A 14,342-nucleotide genomic window follows, 5' to 3' on the forward strand; every position below is an offset into this window, starting at 1 on the left:
AAAGATAATGGCACTTTTGAGTGTTTTACATTAATAAATAAAAGTGTTCGTCCTGAAGCCACAGAGGCTCCATAATTCATAATGCATTGGATTATCCACCCCCCCCCCAAAAAAAAAAAAAAGGATCTGAAAAGCAGATCCACGGAGAGGGGAAAAACATTCCAGTCCTTCAGGACACCTGATTTCTTCAGCATGTTAATAATATATCAGATAGGAAACACTTCGTGACATCACATCATTGGCAGATGGATGCTTTCTACTTTATTCTGTTTGTCTCTCTGGCCAATCTGCTTTCTCTAAGGTTATTTTAGAGCACCCTTTAATTTGTGTCTGACTTTCACAAGTAAGTAAGCACGCTAGACTCCTCCTCGCTCATCTTATTATCGCTCGGGCTTACAAGGACAATCTAACCTTTCTGAGTTTCTGAAACAGACACAGCAAACTCAGTGCCCGATTGCCCCAAATCATCTAGAAAGAAAGTGAATATGAGACATGTGGACATTATGAGAGGTACACAGGTATAAATGTAGATGAATTTCTACAATATTTAGTTTAGTCCCGAGCTGCATTATGAGACCACACATTCTTCCTCGCCAATAGGAGACGCAGGCTATAAGGTTTGAGATGGGAGCTGTTTAGATAATATGAAAGTTATGTGAGATCTTTGCAAAGGTAGGAAAACATTCAACTATGAGTTGTTTCGGAACATGAAGAAATCAGAAGGAGAAAACAATTTCTCAGACTTTGAGTGAATCATCAAATAGCATTTCTGTCAGTTTGAGGTTGCTTTTTTTTTAGCAGTTTTTCAAAATCAGAAGTTACTAAAATAAAGATTATACCATATATTTGCAATTGCAAGTTTGGTAAACATTTCTTTACTTCAGACAACAACCATATTGTGACTGCCAATGCTTTAAAAAGATACTGTGATATTCACTGTAGGACGGATCACTCAGCCATAATTGATAGTGTTTTTATGGGAAAAAAAAAAAAAATCAAAAAATGATTTGTTGGTAAATTCAGATTCCAACAGAGATAGATGCATCACTGCAGGTCTTACTCTGAAATCTTGCAGGAAGTGAGTTGCGACCAGACAAAAAGAAATCGACCGTGCGCCAGACTTTAAAATCTGTGTTAAAATCAAACATTTTACTAAGCTTTAAATCAAACCCTAGTCTAGCATCAGACCACACCACGGAACCAAAACACATCATTTACATTCGGCATTTGGGTGCACCAGATCAAACAACCCCGTTGTGAACTTAGAGATAGAGTCTGGCAGGGTGAGTTTCATGCTTCGTGTCTCCACTGGAAAACTTGGAAAAACATAAATCTGTAGAGCCAGTATGGCCGGTAAAGCCCCCCCCCCCCCCCCCCTCCTTTGGCTTCCAACATGTTTTTCCAGGTAGATACCACATGTATTTTGAGGGGAAGACTTAGGGCCCAGGAGCTCATACTATACAGTAGATTTCCATCAAGCTCCAGCAAGACTGAGTGACTCTTAAAGGACCTGCATTAGTTGAACGGTTCAATAGACTTCCTGTCCTCTTTTTCCGAAGGTGCGAAATATAAGAACAGGAAACCACAAGACGACATCCTTTCATTAACCCTGCTCCTTCACCAGATTCTCTCTTCGGCTTCCATCTTCAGAAAATGTTGGGAACCGCATCCATGTGTTTGGTTGACAGCGGGGAAAAAAAAACCCAAAAAAATACTGTGGACAAATAGCTGTAGTCCAGCAAGGCAGTTATTAGATTAGAATTCTCCCCTGCAATGAGGAGGAAGATCAACAACAGCTCCTGCATGTGGGCTGTGAAAGGAATGCGCTCTAAATGCATGAATCAATCAACGTTACTCAGGAAATGAGGAGCTTATTATATTTCTTGGTGATCGAGAGAAAGCTTCATTTCAGCTTTTCAAATTTAACTGTTACAGCTCCACCCTTTCTGAGAGGACTTTATGTGTCACTTTATTACAATGTTGTGACAAAGCACTGACCACTATGAAGGTAATGCTCAATGTAAGAAAAATCTACTGCACATCATTTTGGCCAACACTGAACACCTATGCTGATTTTTTAGCAGGTTAAGAATTGAAATGACTGTGCTAAAGGCTAATGTTTCTAAAGAGACAAAAAAATGCATTGTGTTTGTAGATGTTAAGCTTGTTTTTACATGCCAAGCCACAACAGCGATTTTCCCAAGTTTCCCTTACTTTAAAAGATAATCTCATAGCTGATTGAAAAATGAGATTACCAAATACTCCTGCGTTATTATTATGGGAAATAGAGTGTCTCAAAATATTCTTGCAGAGACAGACGGTCGATCATTACAACCAAAAAGAAAGATTGAAGGGTTGAAAGGCAGGAGATCAAGCACTTACAAGTGTGAAGGACCGAATGTACTGTAAATGGTGAAATTTGTGATCTGACTGAAAAGCGAGGAAAATTTTTGACCTCACTTCAAGCAAATCTTCAGAGCCCTTATGGTTTAATGGACTCCCAAAAGGTGTAAGGATGAGACATACCTGGAGCTCAGCATTAAGACGTGGCATGGATACAGCCCTGCCCTGGTTCTCAAGACCTTCACCGGGAACAGGGAGTTTACTGCTAATCTCCATCTTCTTCATCTCCACCGACTCCTGTTCACGCAGAAAAACCCAGGGTCAGAGAAATTCCATGAGTAATGCACCTGGAGAAACATGTGAAATTACTCTTTAATTCATATTCCCAGTCCTCAGCAACTGGTCAAAAGTTGGATGCAAACTAAAACTTTCCATGTTTGTTTTGACCATCTGTGGCCATGGACTTATGAGATCATTGAAATATAGAAACCCGCCAGTTCTTCTCACTTCAGCCAGAGCCATGCTGCTAAAATATGACCGATAAATGCTGCAATCGTCTCAAATGTAATGCTCCTAGCTCATTTACAGCTTGCGCGTTGAGAAGTGCCATTAAAACTCAGATAACAAATAGCCGAGCCGTATCGGTCAAAATCGAAATGATTAGGAAAAGACCGAATCGCATGTAGCTACACTTGTAAAATGCTAATTCCACGAGTTCAACAACATTTAACTTACACTTTGCCTCTACTTACGCATCCTGGATTGTCCCCGAACGATACTTTCTTGAATGACATGATACTATACCGTCTATTTACAGTACCTGAATGGCGGCGATGTCCCCTTGGTCCTCCGAGAGCCCGTTGGAAAGGTTTTTCTTCGCCTTAACACGGGATTCCTCCTTGGATCTCTCCATCATCCAGGATGACGACACCTTAATGTTGTGCTCGTGGTCTGGCCTGTGTTGTACAGCAATCCCCAACATACCAATTCATTAAAAATCTTGCAGGTTAGTCGTACGTTTTCACTCCACACGTACCTTAATGGGTCGTCTTTTTATTTGATCACTTTCATTCATAAAAATCAAGTGGTTAGTTAACAAGTTGCTTCATAAGATGACAACTTGAGACAATTGTTTCTAAAGTAATGGACTGAATAGTAAAAAGAGGATTTGTGAAATAACCACCGAGGCTCATGAAAATTTCATTTTCAAGTTCCAGTCATGGTTTTATCTCTGTTCTTTTCTCTCTTTGGTATTTTCAATATATATCACTATTTATGCCAGCTCTCGCTATAGGGATGAGCTATAGTATAATCTGCGAAAAAGAATGGAAGATCAATTGAATTAAAAGGACTGGTTCAGTTGATGTCTTTACATCAGTTTTGAGTTGTCTTGCATGACAAATACTTGCCAGCTACAGATGCTTAGCAACCCACTGCGTTGCTCTGAGAAGGCTAGACATGCCACTATAATTGAGTTCCTGTTGTCTTCTCACCAAACCTACTTACAAGCAACCTTACAGGCTTCTGCTATCACTGCCACGAGCACCATATCAATTCGACCCACGGCTACCATCGCCTCAGATTCTCAAATACCATGGACTGACACTGTTGGGGCCACACCTCTCCAGCTAACAGGACGGCACTTCCATTAAATCCATGAGAAAGCTACTAAACACATGGACTTCACACTGGAAGAAAGGGTGATAACCGTCGCTTTTCTGCCTCAGTCCAACAGAACATGAGTAACTATCAGATCTGGAAATGGTGGATGAGTTCTGGCAAACAGACCGGAACCAACACCATTCATGTGTTGATATATTGGTAAAATTCTCCGATTATCAACTTAGAGAGCAATAGGACCAGTGCCTTAAAGCACCAAGGTCCTGCGTTACGTTGCTTGCCAGAACGCCTGTAACGAACAGAACTGTGCGGCCCTTCAGTCACTTGCCAACTAGTATATCTCATTGTATGTCAACTAAGTGAGCCTTGTTGAGATGTCGATTTCTAAAAATTCTCTCAGTAGAATCACAACGGTTCAAACTGTCTCACCACGAGCTTCACATTATTGCAATCACAGCTTCCTTTCCACTGAGTGTGTCCCGCTGATTATTACATGATATGAACAACACAATTCCCGTCAATGAACATTGGTGCATTTTCTGATCATCTAAACCTCAGTAGTCAAAATGATGAGCCCAGTTTTTGTTTTTGAGTAAAGTCCAAACGCCTTCGACTTTTTTTGAGGGTACAAAATATGACCATTGGTTTTGATGGCATGTTCAGACAGAATATACATTTAATTTATTCATAACGTCATGAATGGTTCTGGGCAAAACACTGAAATAAGTGCAAATCGTAGAATATATCATCGAAGAAGCAGCTGTACCAGCGATACCACTGTGTTAATGCTCTGGTTCGGTAAATCTGCTTTAGCGTATCCATAAGAACAATTACACCGGTTGCCAAGTTATCATGGCTAGTTGGATCATTTTGTATTTTTTAGAAGTGACTCAGAACAACTTTCAAAAGTCTCTAATCTCAACTTCACCTTTAAAATAGGCGATCTGATTGATGTTGTTGAACAAGATATAATACAATCACAGGATTCTTTCATTTCCATTTCTTGCTGTCACAGTTCCATGACTCCTCTTCCTTCTATCTCAGTCGGTCTTCACCACAGGACGGTTTCCTCCCTCCGCTTTCCTCCCACCAAAGCCGCAGGACTGCAATCATCCGTCTCCCTCTCGACCACAGATCTCTTTCCATTTCTAGTGTGTAAATGACAATGGAACAGTGCCGAGTCCATTTCATTCACTCTCACAAATCGTTGCCACCTTGCGCAGGTAGGCTTTAGTAGAGATCTTCTCTGCACCTCCGGTTGCTAGTCAGCTTTGCCAAGAGTGTTTGCCAAGCTTTTTCTGCACAATCAGCTAAAGGATGAGGTTCTCCACTCTAAACCTTTCTCTTAGCCTGCAATATTTGAAGCCTGTTTCAAACCCCCAGTTCTTTCGAGTTCCGGCTCAGATGTTCCATCACCAAACATTTCCACCCGAACACCCACCTTTCCAAAGTCATTTCATCGAAAAATCAATTCAAGTCCCCTTTACATGCGGGAGAAGGGAGACAATTCAGTGACTGAAAACTTGAAAATTCAGAAATTCAGGAAAGAGGAAAAGTGTTTTGAATGATTAACCAACGTCTGCGTTGAAGAAGCGACGCTTGTTTTCATTTTTTCCGGTGCATTCAACTTACAGAGTGCCTCCATTGTTCAGGGAGCTGGAGCTGGGTCTGGTCTGTGGTTGAGACTTCGCATGAGACTTGGGCTGAGGCTGAAGTATGCTGGGAGGCTTGACACTATTTAACATCATTGGCAGGTCTTTCTCCTGCATGTGAGTCAGAGGCAGCAATGGCTTAAAAAGAGCCCCGACCTTGCACTGTGGAGGAGAGACGGATGGCAACATGCCGAAGACAATCAGAGGCAGCAGGCAGAATATTAGTGGACACGAGTCTGATGGCGGGGCCATTTTTAAGTGGTGACTCGGGCCAGAATATTCTCTTTTTCAAGGTCATGCACGGATGTGTGTTGAAATCTGTATGAATGTTTTTTTTTTGGAAAAAAAATCATGCGGCTGTGGATGAACATGGTGTCACATAATCGCCAGCCTGCAGGAAAAACGGGCTTCGGCTTCAAATCAAGCTACTAATACATGGATGCTCTTGTAGCCAGGTGTTTAAGTTTAATCCTTTTTTTTTTTTTTTTTTTTTTAAATCCCTGAGCCGTGTTGTCCCATCATTAGGTCAAAATTGTTTACAGGGGGAAAAAAAGGATTGAAAAAAAAAAAAAAAGTCAGTAACATTTGTTTGAATCAATTATTGCTGCTGGCAGACACTTCTCCTTTTGGCTGCGCCCTTCATGGGTAACCACAGCAACTAATCTACCTCCATCTAACCCTATTCCCAAATCCTCTTTTCTTACACTAACTAAGTTCATGTCTCCTTTGACTCCATCCTTGGTCTTCCCCTAGGAAGATCTCCGAAACATCTAACGTGCTGTTACTCTGATGGACGCATTCCTGATCCTATCCATCCTTGTCAGTCCCAAAGAGAACCTCAACATCGTGATCTCTGCTGGCGTTCTTAGCAAACATCACACCTGTCATTGTTCTCAACATGTTCCAACCTGCTTGCAGGCGTATGTTGATATCTCTTCTACACTCTGTTATTCTGGATAGTTGACCCTAGGTACATATTTTTGGGGGTGGTGCGGCGCAGGCGGTAGAGCAATCGTCTTTGGAGCCAAACACTCCTGGTTTTATTTTCGGCTCCTCCTAGTGTGTCAAGGTGTTGTCGAGCAAGACACAACCCCAAACTGCTCCCCTGACGCCGGTCGACGGCAGCCTATTGCTCTTGGTTCATCCATGATGGATTAATAAAGGATGAATTATTGTTAAAATACTCCAGCTTCTATACCTCTACTCCCTGCAATGTCACACTTCCGATCGGGTCCCTGTCATTCGCACACATGCATATATATCTGCTGTGGCTGACCTTCATTCCTCTCCTTTCCAAAACATACCTCCACCCTCCACCGGTTCCCTGCTCTCACTACAGTTCACAATGTCATCTGCAAACATCATGGTCCATGGAGATTCTTGTCTAACTTGATCTGTAAGCCATTCCATCAACATCGTGATCAAGAATGGACTCACAGCTGATCCCTGATGGAGTCCCATCTCCACCTTGAACTCCTCTGTCGCACCTTACCACTGTCTTACGCCTATCAAAAATGTCCTGCACCATTCTAAAATACTGTACTTCTCTCCCTCTCCAGACTCCCTCTCAATGCAGCTCCCTCTGTTCTTCTCTATCATCACTCTCAATGCAAATACGCAATGTGGTACTCTTTCTTGGCATGAAACCATGCTGCTGCTGCTCACAAATGATCACTTCTGCCCTTAGTCTCTCTCCCATTATTCTTTCCAATAACTTCATTTTATGGCTCATCAGCTTTATTCCTTGGGTAGTTACCATAACTCTGTGTGTCTCGCTTGTTCTTGAAAATTTGCAGCAGCGCTCCCTGATTCACCACGTATTCCTCACTCTAAGATCCTGCTGAATGATCTAGGCGTCTTTACAAGATGTAGTCCACCTGTGTGCTTCTGATTTATTCTTTGTTCCTGCCTGTTCTGGATGAATGTGTTGACTTTAGCCATTTCTATATATTTTTTTTTTCCAAATGCTACTATTATTTGTTACCTTTGCACCTGGTACACATTATGTATCCACCTCTCTCATTTGAATCATGTCAGTCAACTCCCTAGCTTTTCCTTTCACAGTCCCGACAGACAAAGTGTTTGACAACATTATAGAGAGTGACATCATAGATATATATATATTTCTGTGTCATTAGATGATCTCAAGGGTGCAGCCTTTTCATTTATGGCAAACACAATATGCCAACACTAGAAGCTAGGTGCTACAAATAGTCCAATATTATTATAATTCTAATAATTTGTAAACAATTAAGTTCAAGTGTGAAGATGGGAGAATAGGGCCTGGGTTTAAAAATGAAGTAATTAAGATAACTACTTTTTGTGAGCAATCAAAAGATTTTGTATTGCACCGGCAAATGTCCAGTGGATACAAAACACTTCTCCAAGTGTGTATGCATGCAGGCATACAGTGCAAGTGTGTATGCATGTGTGCAAGCAGAACTTGTGTGTGCACATGCATTCATGTTTGCAGGACTGTATCCTTTTATGCTCAACTTAAAAAAAATACAATACAAATAAAAAAAAATCCAATAAAGCACAGCACTCCCTGACAAAATACCTTTACCTTTAAATTGACACATGTCAATACATACTTATTAAAATAAGTCAATACAATAAAGAAACAAATCAATTACTCAAAAGAGCTAAAAGGGAGGGGACGGTCGCAGTTGCCCGGTTTCAAATCCCAACCCATCAAGGAAAATGGCTTTTGGAATTGTCCGGTTAGAATTACAAAAATATTGATACCATAACCTATTTCCGTTGCTGATAATTCAAAAAATGTCAAAATCTCTTTGGAAATACCGATTTCTTTATTTTTAGACCTGTGCTTTGTTCATATTCGGTAAATGTGTTTCGTTTACGACTTCCATTAGGTCATTGTGGTTTTATTTCCTTTCAAGTCAGAATAATACAGGATACATGATGCACTATGTGTTGTTGTTGCAAAACCTGTATGATGGACATTGCTTTTTAAAGCTTTTTTAAGAGGAATCAAATAGGATATCCACTGTTCTTTTTTTTTTTATTCCAGATGATAGTGTTAATTTGGTCAAATCAATCCTTTTTCATTTTAGATGTTCCATCAGCGGCAAGATTGCTTTTTGGGCCAGAGACAACTACTGTATGGTTAAACCCCCCCCGTCTTTGTTTACCGATTGGATTGTTGAACAAATTCTGAATTAGCACAGGCTATCAGGCTTTATCAGGCTAATGCCATACAAGCTTGATCTCGTCTTGGCAGCATCATCGTCTGATTGCAAAGATCTTTTCTTCTCTATCTACTTCAGTTTGCTCGGTACCTGCATCTGTCTCGTCTCTAGAGCATGAGAGTTGTCTTGGGTAGTTGGTAGATCATCCAAGAATGGAACATTGCTTTAGTGCCATCATGATCTATAGACCATTACATCTAAGACTAAATTCCAGCTCTGGAGGTAGTTTGAGTCACTTCTGAAGCATCTTTATCAAAAATCCTGCAACATAACTTTCTTCGCTCTGTACTGGGACTTCTCTGACACTATCTTTATTGTTTTGTTTAAGTTATTTTGGAGGTTATTATTGTTTTTCTGAGAGGCCTGCATAACTGTAAATTAGGTATCTCACTGCCCTCTGCTGCTGCATTTCTGTATCGACCACTATAATTTTTCCCCTTGACTTTCATACTTTCTTCACATTTTCTGTTCCTTTTTTTTTTCATTTTTTTCCTACAATGGCGTCGTCCTTCGCGATTCATCAGGCCTTTGCAGTTATTTGTATTTGCTGGTATTTCTAACTCCTTTCCTCTGGGCCTTGCAGCTGTTTGTTTGTGTGTGTGTGTGTGGTGTATATGTGTGTGTGTGTGTGTGTTATACCTGGGAGCCTGATGCACTCTGTTGCTGTTGCTGCAGCTGCAGCCTCCTGACTCGATTTTGCTTGTAGTAGTCAAAGATCATCAGAGCTGCATAAACCTTCCCTACTGTCAGTTCATTGGCTGAGCAGAAGAGGAGAGAAGAGGAAAGGAGAGGAAAGATTCTGCTGAATCATCCCCCTCTGCACTTGACTTCCCCATTGTTTTAATCGAAAGAAGTGAAACATCTTGCACAATACACCCAGATTAATCCAAAGCAACACAAACAAAACGTGTGTGACTCTACGCAGATACGGTGAAGCATCTTTATAAAACGGCGGTTGCAAAAAAATCCCGAAGCTCGGCCTACGCCCAAAATTTGTAAAGAACCAGATCTCTTCCGCATAGTGAAATTACAGACATTTGATTTGATTTCTTTCTGTTCGCGTTACTTGGGTTTTTCAGTTGGAGAACAGGGTGAAGATTTAAATTCCTCATTGTTCCCGGAGTCCTCCGTTAATATCACGACAAAGACAAAAGGTGCAAAACAAGAGCAAAAAGACGGCATTGCGTAAAGGTTGTTAAGATTGGACAAGCTCTGCTCATCCATTGATCTCTTTTGTTCATCAGTGCTGGAGTTCAGCTTAATGTTTTAATGGTGAGCGAAACTACAATCCTTTTATAGAGCTTTGGCTCCTGGGCTCCTTCTTTTAGTGCACACCAATACAAACACACATCCATGCATGTGAGGCTTTTAGGGGAATTGTTGCTTTGTCCGCTTTAGAGATACGGATACAGTTTTAAAGTCGAGGTGCTGCAGCTTAAATTTAAATCCTCTCACAGAAGAGTTTCTCACAATACATTCAATGTAATTTACATATTGGTCACTGGGTGGCAGTTTTGGGTCAGGGTTTTGGTGAAACTAAGTGAATATAATTACTTTGAGTGTCAAAATTCTCACGACCATCTTGAAGGTTTATGGATTTTGGATTTGCATTAATTTAGCTTTAAGTTATGTTTTCTGTCATGAGCAGCAGCCATATTTCAGTACCAAGGTTTTTTTTTGTTTTTTTTTCTCAGTACTTTGCAACAATTATTGAAATTTGAAGCGTCACTCTCTTTATCTCTTCAACGTCACATCAAGAAGGTTCCCGTTTCGAATCATGCAAAGCACTCCGCTCTTAGAAGGCTAAAGTTTATCTTTGCATCTGCCTGCTCAGCATTTTGGTCCTTTCTTAGTGTTTTAAACATTGATACAAGCCTATGAAGATTTGAAGAAGTCATGTTAGCAGTGTCTTTACCCCTAAAGTAAGACAGAAAAAACAAACTGGAATGCTCGGCGGGTAAATATGCCTACGTTTATGCGGCGTCACTAGTAAGTCCATGGTCTTCTGAGAGAGGTTGGGCCACACTGTGGACAACTCCTTCTTCAGCTCAGCGTCAGATAGTCGCTGGGCCACCATGCCTGCAAGTTTAAGACAGTCACACACTTGGACCGACTTTGCCAGAGATCGCATGTGGACCGAGTCCTCTTTATTTGGTATTGGTTTTGACATGATGTAAGAACTTCTTTTGCAAAATTGAGTATTTCGTTTTTACAGAAATACGGATAAATTATGAATCTTCAGCATCGCGCGAAGCCAGGGCACTCAATATTCCAATGGAAATTAAATGTTATTCAAAATGGCAGCTAGATTGTAAGCACACCTGAATCAGCAAACAACAAAAAAAACATCACAACCATGAACTTGCATATGTGAATGAGGACATGGTAATGGGAAAGTTGGTAATAGCTGTTGTTAAATGTTGAAATGTTACCAGTAATAACTTCGGTATTATAGCAATATAAATATGTGTACCGTATCTAGAGCAGTGAAGTCTAGACATCGATCGCGTTCTACCAGTCGATCGTAAAGGTAATACCGGTAGATCGCATGACATTAAAAAATATAGACATCAGGCTATCGTCCATCCCGTCACTTAATTGATATACAATGCAGCCAGTCAGATGACATCTGACTTTTTCTGACACTGAGGTCACTGCGCGTGCACAAACGACAGCGCAAAGTGCAGCAAAACTAACAAGCTGGTAAGCAAGTTACCTCTGATTATTAGCCCTTGTTTTTTTTTCTTAAACTTAAGAAAGAATATAAAATGAGTGGGGAAGCTGGACCAGGTAAAAAGACAAAAACGTATCACTTTCATACGGAATAGGAGGATTTTTTTTCATGATTATATTTTCAAAGTGCGTTGGCCTCATCTGTCGGTCTAACATCGCAATACCAAAGAGGGGTAATGTGGAGTGACATTTTCCAACCGTTCATGGAAAATACGACCGAAAAGCGAGCTGAGAAAGAGAAAGGTAAAGGAACTAAAACCCCAGTTGACAGCAGTTGCTTTTCACACAACAAACTTCAAAATCAGAAGCCGCGACCGAAGCATCGTTCCGAACGAGTCACGTCATAACAAAAAATGTACATATTAATTTTGTGTCGTGCAATATTGTCTCATGCGGTTATGCAAGGTATGTCAACATACATTGTACGTATAAAGAATGTTTTGCATTTTTATTGTGGGCAGATCATTTTGACTTGGTCATTTTATAAGTAGCTCGCATGCTGAAAAAGTGTGAGCACCCCTGATCTAGAAAATATCTTCATGATGATCACACATTAGCATCTTTGTATAGGTCAATACTTATGTATTGTTATATATTTAATATATTACTACATTTAGACTTATCTACTTTTTGGACGACGTTTCTGACCTGATGCTAATTTGATCTCCAACGCTGTGCGGATCAGGGCCATCAGGGTGGAAGTAAAGTGGACAGTGTTGTCATCGGCAATTGGCATGTTCATTTTGACGAGGCGCTGCAGTGGGCAAACGGGGTGAAAGCGAGACTTCAGGTCATCGAACGACACCGGACATCTTGAACTCAACACACACCCGGAGAAATCTATCTGCGTGCTGCTATGCTTCCAATACTCTTCACCGATTCAGTCATGAGTACTGTGCTTCGCTAAATTTAGTGCGATAACCTTTGCCAATCGGTGAGACGTCGCTAAGACTCGGGTCAGCGCGCAAAAAGACTTCTCGGCACAGAAAAGACAAACTGGACATTCACATTCACTGCTATTGGCTATGTAATGCACTACGCTGCAAGTCAAAGTGCACTGGTGCAAGACTGACATTGACCGAAAAAAGGTGAGAGAAGGCGTGTAACGCATAACCATGAAGGTGCTTCAACAGTCGCAGGAGCTCGACTCTGTGGTTGCCATCCTAGCCATCGTCAACTTAAAGAGTTGCCCTACGTGTACGCTAGCAGCTAGCAATACATTGTCAATTCCTCAAAGCTTGGGCAGCCTTAGCAGGAACGCTTAGTTCATGTAGCAGTAACTAATAGCAACCGTTAGATGCATTTAGGATGCAGTGGGTTTGTTGATAATTCTTAGAGTTGAGCTCCCCTGAACACAAAAAGCATTCTCCTACATGTTATCAGTGGCAGAGCGGAAAGTAAGAGACCAGAATCAGAGTGACACGGGGGGGGGGGGATGGAAAGATGAAGGTTGCACATGTGTGCACGCACAAACACACGCTCAACACACACACACACACATACACGCACACACAGAAACACTGCTCATCAGGAGACATTAGATTCCATTGTTTTACTGAAGATATATTAACTCAAGACAATGCTGTTCCAAGCTTGAGTGACACGACTAATAGTTTTACACACAGATGAGCTAAAAAATGAAATTTAGTCTCGTTTTGCCACGACCAATTATCCGCATTGCGCACGTCAAGCCTCCAATCAAAATAAAGATAGAATTTATCCATCCATCCTTTTTCTGCCACTAGCGGCAGGCCTAAACAGAGAAGCCCACATTTCCCTCTCCAAAGCCACTTATCCCAGCTTTGCGCTAGCTGAGAGAAATGGTCCCTCCAGCTTGTTTTTTGGGGTTCCCTCGGTACTCTGAGCCTCTTTTGGTGTGTAGGCACAAACAACAGCCCAACCCTTCTCACGGTCCAGAGCCCGAGCTGTGCATTGGGGGTCCTAACCATGTTTAGCTAGAGTCACTTGGTCTTGCACACCAGCTCAGGCTCCTTCCCCACCACAGAGAACACATTCCACATCCCTCAAGCCAGCTTCTGCAGGATGTGTGTGTGTGTGTGTGTGTGTGTGTGTTTGAATGACAAAATGTCTATATTTGTGCCACTGTGACTGACAGATGACCGGTCAAGGTTAATCCTCAGCAATATCAGCGCCCAGACGTCTACGCCAATGCACCACACACAAGCAACGTCATCTTGATCCGATGTAAAGTTTGCTCATCCTCTTGTTTCTCTCCAATAAATATCCCATTTTAATCTCTTAAATTACTGAGTTTTTTCAAAAATCTTTAGACAGGTCATCTCGGAAACTCCCAATGTATGACTTTCAATTGCTGCAATTCAGCACAGTATGTAACTTTTTGTTCAGCGATGTATTAATTTTTTCATTTGCAACTGAAATACTTTCCAACATGCGCTCACACACATGCACACACACACACACACGCATGATTTTCCTAGAATGGACAGATAGACAGAGATGAGATGAAGGAAATGATGAGAGGGGATGGGTGGCAGAGCCAGAAGCATAGTTCAGATCACGCATGAAAGTTAGTTGTCTAAAAGAAGCAATATAATGTACACTCATACTCACACACACGCACACACACTAGAAAACGCTCACTAAAACACACTGCTCCACAAAACAAAACTTCACCTATACCCAACGGACCATTCAAAGAGAGTCGTGACAGTAGGTGGTATCGATCAACTTTTTTTTTTGTACGTCGAGTTCAGCTAGATGTTATCGCTATCGGTGACGGGTGTAAGCCCACACAAGCAGC

General features: G+C 41.3%; 1 protein-coding gene across 1 annotated transcript in view; it reads right to left on the bottom strand.

Moving 5' to 3' along the window:
• Positions 1–14,342, bottom strand: part of cacna1ba (calcium channel, voltage-dependent, N type, alpha 1B subunit, a) — a 135,273-nt gene that overhangs the window by 10,969 nt on the left and 109,962 nt on the right. The window contains exons 40-45 of the mRNA XM_086169216.1: positions 12,209–12,314; positions 10,799–10,906; positions 9,467–9,585; positions 5,596–5,777; positions 3,164–3,299; positions 2,527–2,640 (exon numbers count right to left, since the gene is read on the bottom strand). Coding sequence (XP_086025342.1) covers positions 2,527–2,640; positions 3,164–3,299; positions 5,596–5,777; positions 9,467–9,585; positions 10,799–10,906; positions 12,209–12,314 — 765 coding nt within the window. The remainder of the gene's footprint in view (positions 1–2,526; positions 2,641–3,163; positions 3,300–5,595; positions 5,778–9,466; positions 9,586–10,798; positions 10,907–12,208; positions 12,315–14,342) is intronic.

This window comes from Fistularia commersonii, chromosome 22 (assembly GCF_037954325.1).
Source record: "Fistularia commersonii isolate RoL2024-O1a breed Wild chromosome 22, RoL_Fcom_v1.0, whole genome shotgun sequence".
Lineage (NCBI taxonomy): Eukaryota > Metazoa > Chordata > Actinopteri > Syngnathiformes > Fistulariidae > Fistularia > Fistularia commersonii.